Source organism: Halichoerus grypus, chromosome 2 (assembly GCF_964656455.1).
Source record: "Halichoerus grypus chromosome 2, mHalGry1.hap1.1, whole genome shotgun sequence".
In the NCBI taxonomy this organism is placed as follows: Eukaryota; Metazoa; Chordata; class Mammalia; order Carnivora; family Phocidae; genus Halichoerus; species Halichoerus grypus.
Window position 1 is genome coordinate 165,523,286 of NC_135713.1, and position 24,302 is coordinate 165,547,587.

General features: G+C 53.8%; 1 protein-coding gene across 5 annotated transcripts in view; it reads right to left on the bottom strand.

Moving 5' to 3' along the window:
• Positions 1–24,302, bottom strand: part of ABR (ABR activator of RhoGEF and GTPase) — a 171,555-nt gene that overhangs the window by 69,022 nt on the left and 78,231 nt on the right. For 4 of the 5 annotated variants that reach the window (XM_036073026.2, XM_036073029.2, XM_078068095.1 and 1 more), the window contains exons 2-3: positions 23,167–23,351; positions 1,754–1,852 (exon numbers count right to left, since the gene is read on the bottom strand). In XM_036073026.2, the coding sequence (XP_035928919.2) occupies positions 1,754–1,852; positions 23,167–23,351 (284 nt within the window). Of the gene's footprint in view, positions 1–1,753; positions 1,853–10,196; positions 10,590–23,166; positions 23,352–24,302 lie in introns of those variants that run through there. The other variant, XM_036073028.2, reaches the window with a different exon arrangement.

The following is a 24,302-nucleotide window of genomic DNA, read 5'->3' on the forward strand; positions in this document are numbered from 1 at the left end:
ATTCGCTGTGGCAAATTCACCATTTCTGCGGTGTCCTTCACATGTGTCTGATGGGTCCTCTGCTTGTCCTCAGCTAATCTGAGTGCCTGGGTCCCCAAAAGGATCACCTGATCCTCTCAACCCCGTGAAGAAGACAGAGAAGGTCATGGGATTAGTCTCATCTTCAGATGAGGAAGATGAGGCTCAAGGAGGTTACTCATGGCTTGCCCAAAGCCAGTGGTTTTCCAAAACGACAGTACCCGTGAGAAAGAACGTGGCCCAGTACATACATATATATACACATATACAGACAACAAACCCAAAGTTAGGTGAAATAGTACTTATTCTTACTATGTGTGATGCACACTGGTATTTTCTTTCTCATTTAATAAAAAAATGCCGGTTCAACCTACGTTGATTTCACAATTTACTAATGGGTTCAGATGCAGGTATGAAAAACAGAGCCATGAGTCTATGATTAATGGCAGGTCAGGTCTCGCCCTAGTTCTGGCCCCAGGTTGCAGTCCTCGCCTATCTGCCACCCTGTCCATCACTTGAAAAACATTGCTGCGCCTACCGATAAACTCCCAGTGACATCTACCACAAACTGAGCCCAGGCTGTCACAAAGTATCTGCACATTTCTTTTCTTTTTCTTTCTTTCTTTCTTTTTTTTTTTTTTTTAAGATTTTCATTTACTTATTTGAGAGAGAGAAAGAGAGAGCGTGAGCAGGGGGAGGAGCAGAGGGAAAGGGACAAGCAGATGTGAGGCTCGATCCCACGACCCTGAGATCATGACCTGAGTAGAAATCAAGAGTCAGATGCTTAACCCACTGAGCCACCCGGGTGCTCCAAAGTATCTGCACATTTAGATAGTTATTCCTTGGGTAATAAATGCCAAGGTCTCTGGGACCCTGGGTGACAACATCTCACACCACAGCAAGTACATAAATGTGTACTTTACAATTCTTGTAAGGATGAGTTTCTACTCATCTACATCTACATTTCTTATTCCCCATGTCTCAGGCTGCAAAACCACCAGGGGGAAGAACTTTACATTCCCTACTTACTCTGCATAAGATCTAGCCGCATCTAATGAGCACTTTCTTCAAAGGCAAAAACGCCTTACATCTGTGTAGTACTTCTGCCTAATATTAATAATACTTCCCTCCCAGTCTGAGTCTCACAATGCCTCCATCTTGGGAGGAAACTGAGGCATCTTCCCAGAGGGCTGGGGCTGGTCTAATGCCTAAATGCCTCAGAAACACCATGGCTATGGTGTTTCTCAAACGACACAGAAACCCTTCCACCTCACATTTCCTGCCACGGGGCCTGGGGATGGCCACGGCTCACTACTCCTGGGAGGAGGAAGGACTGGGACCAGGAAATGACAGAAAGGACTCAGCTTGATTGACTGGTAGAGACTGCCCAGAGCCCAGTGTGGAGGCGGAGGCTGGGCCCCCACCCGGACTCCCACCTGGACAGAGTACTGTCACTGATTAAAAAAGCCTGTGCATGGTCATGGGCCATGGGAGTGTTCGCCATCTCCAACTTGGCTGTGCTTCTCCCGCCTTTCCCAGGGCAGCTCATGGAGGGCTGGGGCTGAGAGGCACAGGCCCCTTTCCGGCAATGACCCCGGCCCAATGCCAAATGGTCAGCAGAGCAGTACAGATTCTGCCCGCAGGGAAGGACTGGTCCAGGTCTCCCTTCTTCTCCAACTCCAAAGGGAGTTTTCGAGCGTGACACTGACCAGCAAGCCAGAGCGTATATACTCACCAGCAGCAAGGCTTCCAGCTGGTTAATGTAGATCTCTTCGCTGGCCAGGAACCCCGAGAGAACCAGCTTCCTCATCTCCAGGCCTTTCCCTGCTTCCACCTGTAGGAAAGCAAACCAAGAGCCAACAGTTCGTGAGAAAGGAGGCTAACATCCTGAGTGACCTGTTTTCTTGCCTTTTCCTTCCTCTTTCATTAACACTTTTGTAGGGAATAGAAGCCAAATATATTTATTATAATTTGGAAAATACAGAATAAAAAAAGGAAAAACAATCACACATATTTCTGCTGCTAACATATTGCTTTCTCTCCCACATTCTTTTTCCCACATTTCCTTATTTGTCGTCCATCCATCCACCTATTCCATCTTGTAATAGTGGGCAGGATAATAAAGGACCTGGCCTCACGTGTAGGGGCAGTTTAATGGGGGAATATAGACAAGGGAAATCAGAGGGACGCCTGGGTGGCTCAGTCATTTAAGCAGTGGACTCTTGATTTTAGCTCAGATCTTGATCTTGGGGTCGTGAGTTCAATCCCAGAGTTGAGCTCCATGCTGGGTGTGGAGCCTACTTAAAAAAAAAAAAGAAAGAAAGAAGAAAGAAGGGAAATCACAGCCATGACTGAGGCAGGGCATGGTCACATGGGAGGACCCAACAGGGGCTGGAAGAGGTTCCTGGAGGAGTATAAACTGAGAAGAGCGATAGAGAGGATGAGATGAAGTGGCCATGGGAGCCCCATCTTGTGGGGGCTCTGGCTACACCTCTGGCTATATCTTTCTGTCCCCGAGGGCTCAACCCCACAACAGAAGGTGCTAGCTGTGGGGTCCTCAGCCTCACCCCTGTCCTCCCACCATTTCCTAACTGCCTCATTGTGCAAGGCACATATCCTAACTGGCCTCCTCCCCACTCCAGAATTTCTTCTCCTCTATGGTGATCATGCGCCATTTAGCCTTGAAAGTCCATCTTGCTAATCTCTTACAAGGACTGTGTTCCACCCCTCCCTTCTGCTGTGGACCTTGGCTCTGCAGCCCAGATTCTTCTAACTGACCTCCGCCTCTCTCTCCTCCCTTCACACCACACACCAGAGCCAGGTTAACCTTCTGAGAACACCACCTTACACCTGATGCTTATCAGGAACTTAATATCAATACTGTAAAACCTTGCCATTTCCAACGACATGCACGGATCTAGAGGGTGTAAAGCAAACTGAAATAAGTCAGTCGGAGAAAGACAAATACCGTATGATTTCACTTGTATGTGGAATTTAGGAAACAAAACAAAGAGAAAGAGACAAACAAAAAACCAGACTCTTAACTATAGAGAACAAACTGATAGTAGCCAGAGGGGAGATGGGGGTGGGGGGAGTGCAGTGGGCGAAGGGGATTAAGATAGTACACTTTTCATGATTGAGTAACGTAGACAATTGTTGAATCACTATATCGTACACCTGAAACTAATAGAACACTGTATGTTAACTATACTGGAATTAAAAAAATAGAAACAAAAATATCAACATTGCAAAAACTGATTATTTGGGGATTCAATTAGATCATTTATTTATTTGTTCAACAAATATTTACTAAATGCCCACCAGACTCTGTAGATACACCGGGAAGCAAACATACAATAATCCCTACTCTTATGTGGTTTATAATCTAGAGGAAAGACAGTAAAAACAAAAAACAAGGAAATATAAATATATAACGATGCACTGTGATAGGGGGTCTGGCTTATTCTTGGCTTAAATAACCTTTGCTGGCTCCTAGCACCTCTCCCAACTGTGCCGATCTCCCGCTGCCCACCTCCCCTGCAGCTGGCAGATCTCTGGGTCTTCCCAACCTGCTGGGAGTGTTGGGGCCTCTGCACTTTGGTTCCTGCTACCCAAGATGCCTGTCCCGCCCTGGCTCTTCTCTGCAGCACAGACCCTCCGGCCTGATGCGTGAGCTCTCTTGTGAACTGGCGGAGATTCGGCGGGGGGGGGGGCTCTGAAGCAATGACATCACACTCCTCTGCACATCCCTGAAGGCCGGCACCACACAATACCCCTAGCACGTGGGCACCCCACATTTACTAAGCCTTGTAAGTTCTTTTCACGCGCCTTTAGCCCTCCTTTACCTCACTGGGCTGGGTACTGTATTTCTCCTGTATGCAAATGGAAGCAAACAGCACTTGGAAGAGGGAAGGGACGAGCCCAGGGTCACACAAGCCAGGAAGTGGCCGACCTGGGATTCCATCCTAGTCCTTGAATACCAGATTCCAGGCTCTCCCACCGCTTTAATGACTTCCTCGCTCTCACTTTCTTTTTCAAGCAACGGGTGCTTACGTAGAACCACAGAACCCTCTCTGGGCACCAGATGCATACCTTTACTTAATTTAGCACAGGCTGGGAGAGTATATGAAGCTATCAGAAACTTCTGAAGTCCAGAGAAGAGTGGCTTCCCCCTAGCTGCACGACCTGCCCCACAGTGTTCCCACAGCTTTCCCACCCTTCCCCAGGTGAGGGCCTGAATCCTTGGCCTTCCATCAGCAGCCCAGGTATCGGATCTGTGCCAGCCAGAGGCTGCTGCCCCCCAAGTGTCTGAAATGTTACCTGACCCTGTGATTGAAAAACAGGGTCACACATCCCAGTGCCCCAAACCTATCAATACGTCACCTTACATGGAAAAAGGGATTTTGCAGGTATGATTGAGCTAAGGATTTTTTGATGGAGAGATGACACTGGATTAAGTAATCTAATCACAAGGGACTTTATGAGGGGGTGGCAAGAGGGTCAGAGTCAGAAAAAGCAATGTGACCAGAGAAGGGGAGCAGGGGGAGGGAAAAAGACTGCAAGACTGGCTAGCTTTCAGGACCAGGATGGGGCCATGAGCCAAGGAGTACAGGGAGCCTCTAGAAGCTGGAAAAGGCCTGGGAATGGATTCTTGCCCCAGAGCTTCCAGAAGGAATGCAGCCCTGCTGACCCTTTAAGACTTGTGTGTAAGAGAATAAATCTGTGTTTTAAACCACGAAATGGGTGGTCACTTGTTTCGGCAGCATTAGGAAACCAGTGTGGACACTAAGCTTTAGGGAAGGACAATAGTTCTGTATCGACGGCTTCACACGTACCAGGCACCAGGCGCTGTTCTAAGAGCTTTCCAGGGATTAGCTCACGACCATCCCACACTCTGGAAGGTGTTGTCATTACCCCCTGAGGCACAGAGTGGAAACTCCCAGCTGCCTGGAGCTGTTGGCCTTCAGGCAGGAAGCACACCCTTCAAGGGACAAGGTCCGAGCCTGGAGCAGGGCCGCAGCCCCGGCCCCTCCTGGTCAGACCTGAGGCGGCCTCCCTGCACGCCGCAGCAGCTGGACCAATGGGAACTCGCCTTCCATGCTGGGGGCCAGTGCGCCCCTACGGCACCCCACCCCCCTCCTGTTCCCTGCCAACAGAAGATTCACCTGAGGGCCTGGCAAACATCTTGTAAAGGAAGTCACTTGAGGGACACCGTGAGCTTAAGTGGAGGGCTGGCTGGCCTAGGACCGGGATGAAGACCTGGTCACTGCAGCTCCCGCCACGCTGTCCCCCACCTTGGCGTGAGCACAGAGCCCATGACAGTCCCTGCGACAGCCCAGTTCAGCAAGACCCTCTCCTCAAGAAACTCCCACCTCAGGGTCCAATCTTGAAAGAGCTCCCCAAAAGTCAACAGTCACCCCCAAGAGTCCCACTCTGGGCTACTCTCCCTCCGAAGTTTTGGCTGGCATGGGGGTGGAGGTGGTAGAGAGCTTAAGCATGTGAAATTAAGTTCTGCTCATGTTACCAACAGGAGGCCTGTTCTTGTTTACCACCAAAAACCTCTTCCTTTTTCTCTTCTTTTTTTTTTTTTTTTTTTTGCTTTCCTCATACCCCCATGTTCCTGGCTTAGAATTATCTGGAAATTCACAATTTTTTCTTCAATCCTGTGGGGCTATTCTTGTTTCATAAAACACGAGGGCTGGACATTCATTCATTCATTCATTCAGCACTATGTGCCAGGCACTGGGAATACAAATACAAAGAAAAGGCGAAAGAGACAGTCTCTGCCCCCAGAGAGCCCTCCAGAGGTGGTGCCCACGTGCAAGAGTCCTCGGGGCCAGTTCCCCGAAGAGTTCAGGGCCCCCACAGTCTGTGCCATACTGCCTGTCGGTCCCCCAACACAGGGAAGCTACCTTCTGAGTGACACTCAGACTGTCTCCACTTCCTCCCCAAGCAGGGCTCATGAAATGCAGCCCCTGCGGGCTGGTTCACTCCCAGAAGTTCACACAATCTGCTAGGCTGAAAGTCTGTCAGCTCGAGGCCCCCAAATCCAAGAGCCCGTCTGATAGGGACAGTACCTACAAGGTCAGGTTAGCTAGCTCTGGCCTGGTCTTCTACAGAGTGCAGAGGCTAAATATAACACTTCTAAAGGTTTGGGCCTAGGCCAAACCAAGATACGATCTGTCCAGGAACTGTGACCTCCTCCAAGACAATAGCGAGGACTGAACGGGCAGGGCCACCTGCTGTTCAGAGCCTTCGGCCAAGTGGATCTGCACCCGGCTCATGGGCCACACCACTTTTCAGGGAGCACCTGGCAGAATCTGCGCAGAGTAGATGCCACCGGGTCTAGGGGCTGTGCCCATGCCAAGCATCAGCATCAGGACAGGTGGCCCCTCTCTGAGCCAAGACAACGTGGGGACATCCAGCCATTCCTCCTCGTCCTAGCGCTAGGTACTGGGGAGCTCTCCTTCAGCTATTTCCTTAGCAGAATTTGGAGGGGGGGGCAAAGCCCACTCTCCCGTAGGCTGGATCCCTGTATTCCAGGCTCCCTGCTGTCTGAGGCTTTAGGCAGGTCCAGCAGTGTTTCCAAAGGCCAGGTGTTCATATCCCACCTTTACAGTTCTGTCATTCATACCACTTACACTACTGTCTACTTAATATTGTTCTTTTTTTTTTTTTTTTTTAAAGATTTTATTTATTTATTTGAGACAGAGAGAATGAGAGAGAGAGAGCACATGGGGGGGGGAGGGTCAGAGGGAGAAGCGATGCGGGACTCGATCCAGGGACTCCAGGATCATGACCTGAGCCGAAGGCAGTCACTTAACCAACTGAGCCACCCAGGCGCCCTACTTAATATCGTTCTTTACAACTGACTTCTTAAAAAGCACAGCCTCCCAAGCATTATATTTGAAATCATAAGATGTACAAGTCATATTTTTCCTAATACACGTTAAAATATAAACCTATTAAAGTGCGAAGAATACACCTAGGTGTCACCTAAAATCACATCTCAAATCATCCTAAGTGGGGCCCACACTCCAGGAAACACCCAGGCACAGGTGGGGGGACACAGGCGTGGCCATCACGGCCCCCACATGCTGGGGGCCGAAGACACTGGGGCCGGTGAAACAAATGTGGGCGTTGCCGACTATCCATTAAAAACTGGCACAGACTAACACCTGATGGGCTAATCTGCATTACAAAAGGACTTTTATTACTGACAAAGGAGTTCCTTTAAATAGCAGCTTTTAGATAGCAAGGCCGCAATCAGCCTTTCGTACCTTTAAATAGAATTGTATGAAAGATTTTTGGAAAGCATACAACACTTCAAGGCCAGGAGGTGGTGTTGCTATCGGTATTAACGTGATTATTAGTTAATAGAGAATTAACTCCTCAAAAGGAAGTCTGGGTTGAAAGACACAGCAAGCTCCAGCCCCAGCTCTGGAGGAAACCACTGTCCTATCCACCTCTGTCCCCCAGGAAGATGAAGCATCTCAGAAATTACACTGCAAGCAGGATTGATTTATAGGACACATGCTCAGGGACACAGCCACTGTTGAAGGTAAGTACTCCTGAAGTAAAGTAATAGCCAAGAGAGAACTGCCTTGGATTCCTACCAGCGGCTGAGAAGAGGCTATCGTGCAAGACTGCCAAGACCATCCAGGACAGGAACGCACCCTCCAGAAGTGCCCCTTGACCCCACACATGCATACACACACATGCTCACACGCACGTGCACCCGGTCCAGCTCTGACCCAAACAGAAGTGGTCTCTCCTCCGAAGTTCTTACCCTTTTATCGGAACCCTGAGGACTTTCTCATTCTATTCCTATTATCTGTGCACTTGTCCCCTTGCCCTGAACTGTGAACTCTTTGTGAGAAAGGACCATGCCACCATGCCATGTTCATCCTGTCTCTTCCTCAGTGCCAGGCAGAGTGATTTGACTAGAACACAACCTGACAGTGTTTGTTGAATGACTCAATGAGGTTCCTCCCCACCCCTCTGCAGCCACCCTGCTTGCCTGCTCCCTCTACAGCTGACCAAGCTTGGTAGAGAGTGAGGTCATCCTGGAGGTGTTCAGGATGAGATGAGGGGCCTGGAATTCGCCAACACTGTCCCCCAGGAAGATGAAGCATCTCAGAAATTACACTGCAAGCAGGACTGATTTATAGGACACATGCTCAGGGACACAGCCACTGTTGAAGGTAAGTACTCCTGAAGTAAAGTAATAGCCAAGAGAGAGGGCTCCTTCCCCCATGCTGAGACAAGTCCAGGAAAACTAAGGCAGCAAAGAGGGGAAGACTCCACCTAGGCGCTCACAGGGATCTGGGAGGATCAGGGTTTTTAGGTGTGATGTGTGCCTGGGCCCCCTTGGCATTGGTGTGCTCCCTCCTTGGAACACCTCTGAGTAGGAGAACAAGGCCGGGAACATGGTGCTCCACGGAGCCTCGCTCACTCCACAAATTCACTGCACACCAGCCACATCCCAAGCTGTGCAGTGTTTAGCAGCGACTACAACATGGCCCTTGCCCTGGAGGAAAATAGAACATAATTGAGGAGGCAGATTGTCTAGAGTTCTGAGCAGACTGAAATACGAGCTAAGACCCAGGTATAAGCCAGAGTCTAGAGTAAGGGTGGATCCATAAGGCAGCATATGAACAGGACCCCATCTGTGCTGGGGAGGGGTTCTCAGAGAAGGCCCATTAGGGACCCCCTACACCTCCCATCCCACACACTACTTAGCTCCCAGCCGGTGCTCTTGGTTCATTACCAGACCTTTCCCCATCCTGTTCCTGGTGGGGAGGTTGCTCAGACCCTAACTACAGGGACCTCTGCAGGCTTAGTGGAGATGTGACTTAACCCCAGTGGTCTGAGCTAGCACCAGATGAGAGAATCAGGGGTGGGATGCTAGCCACGACCTGCCTCCCATTACATCTCCTCTCTCCTCCGCACCCAGGCCCACAGCTAGAGCTCCACCCAGACGCCGCACATCAGCCATCTCCTGTGGGTCTGTAGTCTGTTTTTCACCTCCATTAGCTCGCCCTCGGAACCACACTGTAGCATGGGTGTGGCAGGGCTGCAATCCCCATCTTACAGGAGGGACCAAGAGGCCCAGAGAGGCTCAGTGGCAGCCTCCTGCCCACAGCAATGCTCCGTGCACCACGCCCTCTGGGGTGCAGACGGGCCCGGCAGGGAGGGGGGCACAGATGGACACTCTGCTAGGCAGCCTGGCTTGCAGTCTGCAAACTCCCTGCCATACATTCCCACCGGCCTTCCCTTCTGGCCACAGAACAGAGAGGAGGTGAGCAAAAGGCTGAGGTTAGGGCTCTCAGGAGGGGGCCGACGACGTGAAAGCAAGGAAGAAGGAAGGGCTGGACAGCACTGGTCCCAGGGGAGGAGACGAAGAGAAGGAAAGGGGATTGATGCACAGACTCCTGCTCTGCCTTCAAGGCAACTCCTATGACAGGACAGGCGCATTGCTGGGGAGAAGGTTCACAGCCCCAGAGTGGGTGGGCTGGGGCCCGGCAGATGCTTCTTGCCTACGCCCACCTTGGGAAAAGTGCCTACCCACCTGGCTCCTGCCTGGAAGCCAAATGTTATCATCCCCTTTTCAGCTGATCCAATTCTTTTCCTTCAAGGAATCTCAGTGACCTCTGGCTCCCAATCTCTCCCCACGTTCTCTCGCCTTAGCCCAGACTGATGAAGTCTCCTGGCGAGGAAGCGAGTGGCCCCTTTGGCCCGAACTTCCCAAGTGCACTTATCCTACTGTTGCCATGGAAACACTGAATTATGGCCTCCCGGTTTCAAGTCGGCCAGCTCCTCTGGGGCAGCAGGCTCACACCACTGCCGTGCCCACCAGGTGACTCATGTCACTGCCAGAGAAAGCCCCCAGCACAGCTGGCCCGGGGAAAACCAGCAGCCACTCGCGCGGAGGACAACTGGCCCAGGGGGAGGAGGCAGGCACTGCCCCTCTCCCCCAGGAGCAGCTGCCAGAGGGCTCGGCCCCTCGCACCCCCTCGCAGGCAGGCGCCCGCCCCTCGGGCCGGAGCGCGGTGCTTCCACCCAGCCGTGAGGTTTGTGCACAAACCAGCCATTTCTGTCCGCACACAGCTTGGGCAGTCAGAGCGGCTCGCCCTGCCCCTCCCCCGACAAGCATCCAGGGCGTGTCACATTCCCACCTTCACCGCCACCAAGAAGGGGGACCCTGAGCCGGGGCTGGTCGGGCTTCCCAGCTCGCACTCCTCCAGGAGAAACACATCTTCATCCTCCAGAACCTTGTCCAAAAAGCCTATAGCCTCCTCTTCCTCTTCCATGGCAGCCGGAGGCGCGGAGGGCAAACAGGAAGCGGGGTCCACGCAGCAGCAGCCGCCGTTGCCGCCGCCGCCCCGGAGGGAGGCAGGCGGGCAGGGAGGGGAAGAGCGTGCAGGGCAGGCCTAAACCAGCATGCTGGCCTCCCCGGAGTCAGTCCTGGCACCCGGCCACCGGCTCCCGATGAAAGGCTCCATTATGAACCTTTTCCTGCTGCCGCTTCCCGGCCCTCCCGCGCGCCGGGGCTGCGGGCCGCCTCGCGCGCGTCCCCAGCCGGGGAGAGGGGAAGCGGCGCTCCGGCCTCCCAGCCGCCGCCGCCGCCGCCGCCGCCGCCGCCGCGAGCGCAGGGCTGTGACTGGAGGGACCGCGCGGCGCGCCGGCGGAGCAGGAGGAGGCGCCCCCGCCGGCCGCCGCAGCCCTTCCTGCCGTGCGTGCCGGCCCGGGCGCAGGCGGGGCCCCGCGCTCCCCGGCCGCCGCTCCCGAGCTCCGGCCGGCCGCCCCGCCGCCCCGCCGCCGCCGCCGCCGCCGGCCCCACAGATCCCGCCCTTTCTGGGCTCGGAGGCTCGCGTTTGCTATTAATACGCAGGAAATGCACGACTTGACTTGCGAGGTGGAGCCGTTCCCTCTCTGCGGTCACCGGCCGGCGGCTGGCGGAGGCTTCTGGAGCGCGGAGGAGGGGCGAGGAGGCCGCAGACGGGCCGGGCGCGGGGGGAGGTCTGCTTCCCAGAGACAGGCTTTATTTACGGCCCCTCGCCAGAGCCCGAGCAGGCAGGGGGAGGAGCGGAGAGCAGCTGCCCGCACGGCCTCCGGGAGGACCGGGCAAACCTCTCTGTCACCTTGGGATGGCCACAAGCTGAGCCTCGTTCTCATCTCTGCCTCACGTTCTGACACCTTTGCGCAGGGGAGGCCAGGGCCTGGTGAGAAAACAGTTTCTATCACCACTGCGGCTGGGAGAACAAGGCTTTGTGCAAACGAGGCCTCAGCCGCCTCACCACAACAGAACCAAAAAGTGCCAGCCAGGCTCTGCAGCAGGCCCACCTTGGACGGCCGCGGGTGCCCCATCTCCTACTCACAGATGCTGCTGGGATGAGCACTCCCACCTCCTTGGGCTCTTTTGCCTCAAGAGGGGCCTCGGCCCAGTGGAGCCCGCCCCCCGGCAGAGGGTGCGGGTAACACCAGCAGCCCTTCCTGCTCCCAGCCTGCTTCCCTTGGCTTCCTCCTCGGCGGCAGAAGCCAAATCCACCCAGACAGAGAAGTCCACATTGTGGCTGTGTAGGCCCCAGCCAGAGAGGGGCATGCTCTTACTCCCCCCGGGGGAGGAGGTCAGGGGCAGCCCCTGGGAAAAGCTCTTCCACCACACAACACCTAGGGCAAAGGTTGCAGACTCCAGCAGCCACGAGGGTGCAGGTAAGATCAGTGGAAGCGAGCCAGGTAGGCAGCGGGTGGCGGGAAAAAGCCACCACTCAGCTCCAGCTGATGGCTGCTGGGGCAATGCTGGCGTCAGGCTGCCCCATCTCAGATTGTCCTAGAGACGTTGGCAATGTGGACTCTTAGCTGATCTCTCTCCATTTAAAAACAGTGGCAGATCAATGACATTAAAACAAAACGAAACATGGTGCAGTCTGAATGAAACACACCTGTGAACTGAATTAGGCCCACAGACAAGGTTGCTGCCTTCTTGCAGCTGGTTGTTTCTTTGAGGGAAGTTGTTGGGGGGCGGGGGTGGTGGTTTTCCCTGAATATCCCCTCTGTCCCATTTCCTCACCAGAACTGGCATCTTGGAATCCAATTCAGCGTCACCCACTACCAACCCACCACTTCCCTTTGTAGACCTGAACAGTCAGGGCCACCACCTGGGTAGATCGAGTGGAAATTCAGGATTCTGGGTGGTGAGCCCTGAAGCTTCAGCCCCACTCAAGCCAACCCCCTCAATCTCCGACCAGCCCCTCAACAATGTCTCCAGCCAGGGATTCCCTTGAAATCTTCCTGATGCTTCTAGCTCACAATTCTCTTTCCTAATACACAGTTGCCAGGACCAGTCAGAATGGCTCTTGGTGATGCGGTGTCTGAGCTGCCCATCAGTGTGTGTATCTACCACCAGCCTCCTTAGGACACGTCATATCCCCTGTCAGGTGGTAACGGCCACAGCGGGGAGGACTCAAACTCTTTGGAAATGAGTTCCAGGGGCTCCTGGGTGGCTCAGTTGTTAAGCGGCTGCCTTCAGCTCACGTCATGATCCCAGGATCCTGGGGTCAAGCCCCGCATGGGGCTCCCTGCTCAGCAGGAAGCCTGCTTCTCCCTCTCCAACTCCCCACTGCTTGTGTTCCTTCTCTTGCTGTGTCTCTGTCAGATAAATAAATAAAATCTTAAAAAAAAAAATGAGTTCCAAAGGAAGGTCAACTGTGCACCATCCTGGGTCCACCTGGTCTCATTGCCTCTCCTTTCCACTGGGCACCTCAACTGAGAACAGGGCCCCTGGCTGAGCCTCCAAGCTGGATGGAGAGTTGAGGAGAGAGGAGGGAAATAGAGAAGAATGGAAATGGTTTATCCCAACCCGCCAGAAAAGTCTGTGCAAGCTTTGAGTTTGAGATGGGGCTCCTGCCATTCTGTTAGAGCAGAGAATCTGTCCTCACCGCTGACTCCCTGTCACCAAAGCTGAAGTACAGACTGAGGGATTTGGGGTAGGCTCTTGGGCCCCAGGGCTGACAGGGTTCCACAGAGGCACACCCCACTTTACACTCCGCCCCCTCCCTCAGTCCCTGGTTTTTCCCTGTCTGCCTGGGCTGGGTTATAAATAGCCGGAGCACATCTGAAGGGCCCTTTCAGCCACAATTCCTCATTTGGTTTGGGCGGGCAAGGCTGCTCCCAGGGCTTGGGAACAACCGGGCCTGGCATTCCCCAGGGCACAAGTGTGCCAGCCCAGGGCTCTCTGCCAGCGTTTCTGTCTCCTACCCTGCCAGCTTCAAGTGCATGGCAGGACTGCCCCCACTGGTCAGACAAGCAGGTGGAACGGGAGAAGGGCCTAAAAGCCCAAGGGTCCCTCCTATGTCCCTTCCCCCACCCAAGGGAGCATGAAGTACCCTTGGATGTCTCCTGGAGTATCCCCATCTTCATTCCCCACGCCCCTAACCAGCAAAGCCAGATCAACACCTACTTCTTCCCCAAACCCTGAAACCTCTCAGAAGCTGCTCCCTAAACATCCAAGGCATCTCTGTTCCACCCCACCCCAGCCGGCTGGAAATTCCAGTGAGTAACTAGAATGCCCTTCCATCACCATCGGGCACACAGACACCACTCCGAGGCCCTCCGTCCTCCCCCTGGGGGGAGGGGGGAAGTGACTCACAAGTCCCAGCAATGCTCCCTCCCTTTCCCCCACAAGTGCCCTGAGCCAGCCTTGGACCTGAACTTCCTCTCTGCATCCTTCATACTCTGCTGCTTCAGCCTGGTTTCTGCTCCTCCTTCCAGAGAAGCAGCCTGCTCCAAAGGTCTCCAAACTGCCTTATTCCAAAGCCTCCCTCTCCTACTCCGCAGCCTCTGCGGTCTGGACTTTCTCAAAGCCCTCAGGTCCCATGAGCATGCCGGTGCTGCTCTCACCGCTCTGGCCCTTCTTTCTCCTGCCTCCTGTAAACTGGAGTCACCCACTCAAGACCCCGGCCTCAGCCCGCTGCTCTCTACCCTTGACGGCCTCCTCCCTCTGGCTTCCAGGCCAATGGCAGCCCGTCACCCTGTGTAGCTCCAACATCTTGCTCAGCTCCAAGCGTGACATCTCCACGGTCGGCTGGGTCTCCTCACTTGGAAGTCCCGCCAACAGCCCCTCAACTCCACATATCCAGACCAAATGACCCCTCCCCCTCCCTAAGCCAGCTTCCCCTTCTGGCTTCATCCACTTCTGTTGGCAGGGCCACCATCTTGCGACTCTTCCTTCCCTCACGCCCCACATCCCTTTTACCGAGTCCCTTTGGTTCTTCCTTCTTTTCCTCTTGTAAAGCCACCACCCCAGCCAAAGTTTGCAACATCTTGCCCCTACACACAGTCACAATCATGTTCCATTTTGAGTCCTGATCTTGCCTATCCATCTATCTGTTCACTCGTTTGCTCCCTCATACCCAGAGAAGGCCTGGCATTACAAACACAAATCTGGGAGACACAGCCATTAGAGTGCTCTCAACCTATAGGAAGTGAAGGACACAGGAACAAAAGAGACAGTGCCTCAGTGATCAACACAGTGGGAACATAGGACAAAGGCACTATCCCTGCCTCAGAGGAAAAGCTTCACAGGAGAGTGGCTTCTGAGCAGCGGCTGGAAAAGGGGAAGAGTTTGCAGGCAAAGGGAGGAAGGCCAGAAAGGAGAACTTCTGGTAAGTAAACACAGAGGGAGGACAGAGTAGAAAAGGGGCAGGAGGTGAACTTGGAGAAGTAGGCTGGAACCACACTATAGAGGGTGAGGGGCACAGACTGAGCTTTTCTTTTCTTTTCAAGACAGGGAGGTGGGGAGGAGCAAAGGGAGAGGGAGAGAGAGAATCTTAAGCAGGCTCCACACCCAGCATGGAGCCAGACGTGGGGCTCGACCTCACAACCCTGAGATCATGACCTGAGCCGAAATCAAAAGTCAGACGCTTAACCAACTGAGATTTCTGACACTTGCCAAGTGCACACTCACAAAGTCACCCATAGTTTCCTCTCCCCAAACCCAATGGCCTCCCCTCACACTTATTCTCCATCCTCATTCTCTTAGCCACTAAATCAATAAGTATTTATTAACTGCCTACCGTGCCCTGGGCATTCATAATGCAGCCACAAATGGGATACTATGTCTACCTCCATGGAGCTGACAGGCTTGGGGACAGACTGACCCTTGTGAGCCAAGGCAGTGCCAGGAGTGGGGTACAATTTCAGAACTATGGGGCTGAGGTACAACTCTCCCAGAAAGGATAACATGGAAATATCTATTGTGATTTTAAAGGTTCACACCCTCTAACCCAGCAACTCCACTTTAAGGGATTTTTTTCTGCAAAAACATTTCTACAGGGGCATTTCTACAAGATCTATGTACAAAGATATTCACTTCAGTGATGTTTATACAAGTGCAAGACTAGAAACAGTCCAAATGTCTAGCAGAAAGGGATGGTTAAGTGACTTATGGCACATTCGTAAAGTGAAATATGCATGCAGTCATAAAGAAAGAAGAACGAGGTAGATCTTCACTTACTGATGTGCAAAATGTCCAAGACTTATTAAGTAAAATAAAGAAAGTGAATTGCATAACAGTACCAGTATGATTTAAGAAAAAAAAAGCATATATCTAATATGTCACATGGAAAAATAAAGAGAAGTATACAACCAACTCTTAACAGAAGTTCTGTCTATAGGATGAGACTTTAGGAGACTTTCACTTTCTACCTTACATATTTCTGTAAAGTTAGAATTTTCAGTGATGTAATCAGGGAAAATAAAGAAGTTAAAAAAAGAAATGTGGCAAGTGCTACGACTGGGAAAGTAGACTGAGCTCTGGGGGCACAAGACAGGCACAGCTGATGCAGCAAAGGGGGAGTCATAGAAGGTTCTCTGGAGGAGGCGACATTGAAACTCATGCCTAAAAATGTCCAGGGGTTAGCCCGCCAGTGGGGGCAGCGGGGGAGGACAGACAGGACTGTGTGAGCACAAGGAAATGAGTTCAGTCTGGGTGGCGAGTGCGCATTCAATCATTCAACCAACATTGACTGAGCATCTACTATGAGCCACGCACAGTTCTAGGCACTAGAGTTTTCCATGAACAAACACTGGTTACAAAACTGACAAAGCTCCATGTTGGAGTTCACGTTCTAGTTGAGAGGTTGGTAATGAGGCCGCAGAAGTAGGCAGGGATCAAGTGATCAGATCAGGCAGGGCCTTGGCAGCATTGCTGAAGGTTGGATTTTACCACTAGGAGAAAGGGAAGGCACTGGAGGGTTTTAAGCAGGGAATGACGTGACCATTGTTTAATAGTCATACCTCCCACTGACATCAGATTATTCTTTCTAAAACATTGCTCACTCTGTGCCCACAGGGAGCCACCCAGTCAGCCCAAACAAGGGCAGTGGGGCCCTTGTGGCGACTCAACCAATCCAACCGTTGACAACAGTCCTTGCTGCTCACTTTCCCCTTAACGGGCCAGGTACCTTCTCACCTCCAGGCCTCACCCTGGGCTGGAAGCCTCTTCTCCCTCCTCTCTGACAATCCCTGGCCCTCTCAACTTTTTGGCAAAAGCTGAAGCTCCACCTCCAGATTTGCTGGAGCCCAGGAGACTCTGGGCCAATAAGAACTGACCCCAAGGGGCAGTGCCAGGAGCAGGCAAAGTCTACTAAAGCCATAGACGGAATCAGATGCATCATCCTCCTGATAACTGTGCTCCTCCCTCCGCCTTTCCTCTTCTGTTATAGAAGTCATTCCAAAAATCATATACAGAGTTTAATTACATAAAGCAAATGTTGGGTATCAGCCAGTACATGACACTATTTATGCAGTAAAACAAACAAAAACAAAAAGAACTCCCCTAGATTCTGGATTTGAATCCTCACTCTGCCTCTTGCCATTTGTGTGACCCTGAGCAAGTGATTCAAACTTCCAGGACCTCAGTTTCCCCATCTGTAAAATGGGGTTATAGCACCAACTCCAGGGTCGCAGTGAGGACTAGTACATGTAGGGCAGTGCCTGGCAAGTGTCAGCCCTTGTTAGGCACCAGCTATTCTCCTTTTCTTTGGCAGGGGTGGTGGGGTGTGGGGAGCACAGAAGTGGGGGGCCCTAGCTCACTCCCTGCTTCACCTCCCACCTCTTCTATTGAACCCAATGCCCAGCAGACCATTATCCTTTTCTCTAACTTCCAGAGGTTTCCCCACATTTCAGAACTTACACAGCCCTTTTTATCTAGAATGTTCTTCCTGACCAGTGCCCAGGCAGAACACTACCCACTATCTGAGGCCGCCTCCCACGGACTCCCCTCCCTGAGGTCACAATGACTCCTCCCTTGGGATGCTGGACATCTCTGAAGGCTGTTGCACAGATAGCCTTGAAATAGAGTGTGTGTGTATGTGTCACGGGGGGGTGGGGACAACCCCTGTGCATGCTAATTCCCTATAGCAGTTGGAACAATATCTTGTAAAAAGTGGCTGCTCCGAAAATACTTAGTGAGTAGACATGGAAGCTTACAGGGCAAGACAAAGGGTCTCCCAAGAAGATAAATGAAGGGGTTCAGATTGGATGGATGGTTCCTATGGAAAGTGGTCGTATGATGTGAGCTCCTAGGGCTGAAGGAAGCACAGTCCTACCAAAGGAAACCAGGCTGAGGAGGGAGGAAGGGTGAGTATCCACCAATGCCAAATGCAGCGGGCCAAGCGTGGCTTTATCTCGATTTCCCAGCACTTCCCTCCTTCCTTAGCTCACAAACTCCTGGCAGTGGCTTGGTGTCTAGCAAGGTGGGCTTACGGGGAACACCCTCCCAGTGGGGTTTGGGGAGAAGGCAAGGCAGATTGTGGCCAAGTGAGAAATAGCCCAAGACCAGTGTCACCTCCTTCCCAGCAGCTGGGCTCTCCTCTTTGTGCCTCTCTTCCCCCTGAATCCTCCACAGTGGTACCCCCCCCCCCCCCACCGCAGGGGCCTTCACCAGGCAGGAATGCCACTGGGAGCTGAGCCACCGCTGCCAGGACCAGAGCTGGGGCCTTCTGGAGAATGGGGTTCACATCCCAGGAGAGATTCAAATTCCACTCCCACCTCGGGAGCGGGTCCTCTGTGTGGCTGGCACGAGGCTGTTTCAAGGGACTATGTCACTTGGTTCCCGCAGCAGTCCTTCCAGATAGGAGGCATTTATCCTCATTTACAGCTGAGGGTACCAAGACCCTGCAAGTTGCCCAAAGCCACACAGCCAGAAAGAGGCAAAACAGAGGCACGAAGGCTCCTGCTCGGGGGAGGTAACAGATGGCGGCCGCGACGAGGAGCCTACCACTTACCAGCTGTGGGACCCTGGGTAGGCGGTGTAACCTCTCCGCACCTGAGTTTCCATAGCTGTAACACAGGGCAATCGTGGTGGCTTCCTCACAGGGTCGTGGTGAGGGAAGTGAGCGAGTGTTTATAAAGTGCTGTGACAGCCCACATTTGGTAAGTGCTATGAAAGTGTTTCTACGCGTTCTCTTCGTTCCTGCCACATGGGCAGGGCAGGACGGTGAGGCGTCTGGGGGCCCTCGAGACAGAAGCAACCAGTCCACAGCCCTGAGGGCGGACGGCTCGCCGGGGCATCATCCGTGGGAAGGAAAGCGCTAGGAAACACTAGTGGAGAGGCTCAGCGCAAGGATAAGCAGCAGCTGGGAGGGGGGATGGGGAGGGAGAGGGGGAGGAGGAGGAGGAGGACGAGGAGGGGGTGGGGGAGACGAGGAGGACAAAGGTGGACAAAGGTGATCGTTTCAACGCTCCGCCACCCTTACGTTGGATTCTCCTGCTAGCTAAAGTCTGAACCCCTCAATTCAGCCTTTTATTCGAAACCTCTGAACTGCCTCTGGGTGCTCCAGGAACTACAGAATGAGTTTGACACTGAGCAGTCCCACCCACATGTGTACAAACTTTAGGCAAAGTGCTCTGCCTAACACTGTCTCATGGAAACCTCACGATGGCTGTGTGAGGTCAGGAAGGAGGAAATCCTCAGTATCTTCCCTTTACAGACCAGTAAACTGGAGCCCAGGCAGGATGAGTGACATCCCTCAAGTCACACAGCTAGAAAGTGCTAGCACTGAGAGGACACCCAGATCTTTGCCTTGTTTCCACTTTTTACGGCGTCTCCCAAGAGGGGAGACAGAGGAGTCTGAAGCTTTTCTGTAAGACCATGGTCCTGGCAGAGGAAAGTGTGCCCCCACTTGTTAGCTGAGATCAAGAGTCCCTGCCCTTCCTTCCCAAGGTGAAAGCAGGCACTCTCAGCTGAATGGAGCCAGCAGGGGTATGGGGCCCTGGCCCTACGAAGGAGCTCTGCTCGGCTTGGGCTTGAGGAGCGTGAGGGGTCTGCAGGGCAGAGCCTCAGCTTTCACCCCGATGCCTGTGGGCTGCACAGCTGGGGCATATCTACGACAAGGGCAGCAGAGCAAGGCCGTAGGGGTGTGTTGGGGAGTGAGGAGTATGTGTCTATCCTGCCAACCCTATAGGGACCTGGCTGCATCTGGGCTACCATACCTACCAACCCCAGACAGGAGGTTGCAAAAAGCAGATTCAGTTGTTGTCTAGCAAATATCATCAGCCTAGGTCCTTGCAATGGTCTTGGCTTCAAAAGCTGTCAAGAAAAGTCTTGTGGGTCCCAGTCACTAAGGACTGAGCATCAGGATGAGCCAGACCCAATGCTGCGGGCTTTACCTGAGCTATCTCAGTCCCTCTTCTCAACAATCCTTCGGGTCGTTGGTCCTATTTAAAGATGAGCAAGGGGCACCTGGGTGGCTCAGTCGGTTACGCGTCCAACTCTTGATTTTGGCTCAGGTTATTTTCTCAGGGTCGTGAGATTGAGTCCCACATTGGGCTCCATGCTCAGCATGGAATCTGCATGAGATTCTCTCCATCTCCCTCTGCCCCACCCTTCGCACTCTCTCTCTCAAATAAATAAAATCTTAAAATAAAATAAAAAAATAAAGATGAGGAAAGTGAGGCTCAGAGGGGTTATGACACTTGTCCAGTGTCTCACAACTAGAGAGTAGCAGGTGTTCATCTAGTCAAAGCTCATGTTCCTTCCATTCTCTGGGCGCTGATTAAGACTGTTACGATGGTTACACTTATGTGTCAACCTGACTGGGCCATGGGTACCCGGATATTTGGTCAAAATTATTCTGGGTGTGTCAGTGAGCGCATTTCTGAGTGAAATTAACATTTGAATCAGGTGACTGGGTAAAGCCCATTACTCTCCCTAATGTGGGTGGTGGGCCTCATCTAATCCACTGAAGACCCAAATAGAACAAAAAGGCTGAATAAGAGGAAACTCATCCTGCCAGTTGAGCTGAGACATGAGTCTCTTCCAGGCTTTAGAGGCAGCCTGAAACACTGACTCTTCTTGGGTTTTGAGCCTGCTGGCTTCAGACTGCAACTTACACCATCAGGCTCTGCTGTTCTCAGGCCCTTAGGCTCAACCTAGAACTAACTGCACATCATTCCTGCGTGTCTAGCTTGCTGACTGCAGGTCTTGGGACTTCCTGGCCTCCATAATGAAGTGCGCCAATTCCTTATCATAAATCTCTCTATAGATCTAAATCTAGATGCAGGTGCAGACGCAGATAGGCGTCCTATTGGTTCTGTTTCTCTGGAGAACCCTGACCAAATACAAAGACCAAACCTTAGGCTTCCCGGAACAAGTTGGCTGTATATTTGGGTATGAAATGCCCAGCTGCCAGAGGCCTGACATCTAAATATCTAGAACAATTGTCTGATTTAGTCCAAAAGTCCCCTTGGTTCCCAAGGCCCCAACAGGAAGCCTGGCAGGGAGCGGCCCTGCCTAGCCAAATGAACAGAGCCAAGGAGCAGAAACCTTGGTTTTCTTTTTTTTTTTTTTAACCAAAACAACCCCCAAGTACTCAGGAAGGGGTGTGTCAACTCTCTCCAGCACCCCAATGTAAACAGCAATACTTGCAGAGTCCACCAGATGGGGCCAGTGACCCAGCGGAAAGCGGGGGAAAGGCAACTGACTCTAGGAGGGGAGGCCCGCGGGGAGGGGAGAGGAGGGGAGGCCCGCAGGCGTGGAGGGGTTGCACGGGGGCGGTGAGGCCCGCAGGCAGGGGGGTGCACGGGGCTGAAATCTTCACCAGGATCCCCAAGTTGGGTAAATGCTCCCCAACCGTAACATGTCTTCTAGCGAATGGTGTAAAAAAATCGATTCTGGGGTTCCCAAGCCCCAAGCCCTTTAGTCAGTTGTCACTGTAGCATCTGTGGATTTCAAAGTCCTCAAACCAGGTTATTCCACGTGAGCCACCGAGCAAAATGAGCAGCCACAAAGTGAAAAAAGTCACTGCGCCAAAGCCTCTGCCCTCCAGGCAGGGGGGTGGGGTGGGGTGGGTCTCCCGTTGTGCCTGTTTCACTGGAGAAAGCACCCAACAGGACCTTTCACCAAGGAATCTAAAAACCAATGGACAAGCACTCCAGCAAGGGGGTCATGTGATGAGGGAAGGAACGGGACAGGGAGAAAGGAGGAAGGCAGAGAGGGAGGCAGAAAAGAGCAAAGGTGCTTTTCTTTCCACCAGCAGCTCTATTCGGCCGCACGTTCTCAACTCTTGGCCTGCATTCCTGGCCCTGGGTTGGGTGGGTCCTACAGTGAATCTTCCTGCACCTGCTCATAGTGGGTAACAGCTGAGTCCTCCAGGGGTCCTCTGAGCTGTTTGGTCAGAGACCCAAAGGCAGAGATGAGAAGCCAGAGTTTTCTTGTTTCCCTTGGTTGGCCTCATTTCAGGTCCCAGAATACTCCCTCCTTCATCAGTAGAAAAACCCTACCCTGCCTGTCCAAGATGGTGGTCTCTCACCTTCCTTAGGGAGGACAGGACAACATCCCAGAATGCCAGCTGGGGGGGGGGTCCCTGAACCTCAGCCGTCCCCTCCACCTCCCACCTGCCCCCACCATCCGTTTCCAAACTCGAAATGCCTGGCAGCCACTAAGCTCTGCGTCGGCCTCTGTTGCCATGGCAACAATGTGGCTTCCCCCAAGTGGGAAGCTGGTTGCCAAGGCCCTTGTTGCCAAAGGCTATAACAACCACCCCGGTGTGCGAAGAGGGGGTGAGAGCTCTGTAGAGGGGTGGAGGGTGGCCAAGGAGGCTGCGAGGGAAAGAAGCAGGGTGTTCTCCAGAAATGCTAGAGTCCAGGCAGCCCTCCTGCTGGAGTGGGGATTGCTGGACCCTTCAGGAGGGGAACAAGTATCCCAAGGCACCTCAGTGACTGCTTCTCGGGGGTATGAGAGGGATAAAAGGGGACTCCCCAAAACACACCTGGACAAGCCCTCTACTGAGCAGAGCAGGACCAGGCCCTCCAAGCCCCACCCCCACCCCCACATGGAGGAACGGCTTTGATTCTCTCCAACTCCAGAAAAACAGCCCCCAGGAACCCCTCTGTCTCGCTTGCTCCTCTCTCTCAGGTGCTGCGTACAAGCTGGGCACAGACAGAGCTGGGCCCTGCGGCCAGAAACAGCATTAATTACAAGGCTTGCAAACCTCCCAGCCTGTCAAAGCACATACTTAATATTCCTTGTAAAATGCTTCTCTTTGGAGCAGAGCTCCCATCAGTCAACAAGAGGAGAGGGGGACACCATTAGGGCTCATTCCCTTCCAGAGTCACCAGAGGAGGGCAGAATGGGGCCCTTGATCTTCGGGGAATGCTGCTGGAGCAGCTCACTCCACCCCGCAGAGAGCACAGAGACCAGCCTTGCTTTGCTGAGCCGGCATCTGGACATCTACAGCCCACGGGTCACGTGTGCAGCCCCTGCCCAGCTCCGGCCCAGAGAGAAGAGCCGGTTCCCACCCCCCCTCACCAGGCCCCATCCTGCTCGAGAGGGGCTGGAAGAGAAAGCTGAGAGAGGAAGTGAGGGTGTCCAGGGAAGCAGATGGCTGGTAGAGGAGGCAGAGATAGGTGCAGGGGTGGCAGAGAGAGCAGCAGGTGGGGAGGGAGCAGGGAGCCTAGTCTGCGAGGGGCCCAGGACCGGAATGAGATGACGACCCACGAAGAACATCCAGGTCCACGTTTCCCCAGCCCTGCTCCCCCAGGAGCATCCTAGGCAGAGCCTGGCCCATGACCCTCATGCCTGCTTGCCCCCCTCTCCTAGAACCCCCACTTCTCCAGCCCAGAAGGAAAAGCAGGTGTACCTACCCCAGGTGCCAGCCCCTCAGGTGGGGTAGGGGAGATGCTGTCCCCGCCGCCCTGGCCACGGGCACTGAGCTGGGGTGACATGGTGGGCGACTCGTCGATGTACGGCATGGTCTCCGAGCCCTCCGGGGGCCCCTTCTGCTCCTCATTCCCCTCTCCGTCGTAGTCGTCTGTCCCGTAGCTGAAGTCTGAGACAAGGAACAAGAAAGGCCACTGAGAGTCCTCCACGAGGGCTGCCAGGGACTGGTAGCGCAGTGGGCGCCGGCGGCGACCCCCGGCTGCCATGCCCCCCGCCGCCGCATGCACGGCCTGGCCCGGGCGGGGGCTGCACGGGGGACCCGGGCCTCGTGAGGGGCTGGGGAGCGCCAGCAGGCACCGCGGCTGCAGCTCAGGGGCTGCTGGGAGTCAGGGAGGAGCGGCTCCACTGTTGCCACCCGCTTAATAGCATGTCAGTTGCGGATTTCGAGCCGCTGTTTCCTTTGCCTCCTGCCTAATTCCAAGTCTAAAAATTCACAGAGAGAGCGGGAGGCAGGACGCTTCCAACTCTCCTCTCTGAGTCACCATTTTGCTTTTTATAGGGAATAAGGAGGTGGGGCGGGCCAAGCGATGTCACTTCCTGAGCCCCTCCTCCTTGGGTACCATTTGTACACTGAGCCGATCCCAGGTGTGGGGGGCAGAGCGGGCTTTGGGGTGCAGGGCTTGGGCCCTGCACCCGGGGAGCCCTCGCTCCTCCGAACAAGGCCCCTGCGCACGATGGAGCCCAGGGCTGGCCAAGTGTGGGCGAGAAGGTGGGCCCCGAGGCCTGGCAGGGACAGGGGTTAACAGCAGACTCAAAAGCTGGCACTTACTTCTGTAATTTCAGTGGAGGCCCCCTTCAGAGGTGAGGGAAGAAAAGGCTGCAGGGAAGTCGAGCTGCCGTGAACCCGACCAGGCTGCAGAGCCCACGCACAGATGCCCCTCCTGGGCACACGGGGCTGGGCCCATGGGGGCACAGCCCCTCAGAAAGGCCCCCTAGCTCCACCAAGGGGGGGTCTCTCCTGCAGCGGCACGAGCGACCCTCTCACGGCCCCTCACCCGCCGGCTGGGCCTCGTCCTATCATCTGCTCAGATGATACTACTTCCAGGCTGTCCTCCCTGGC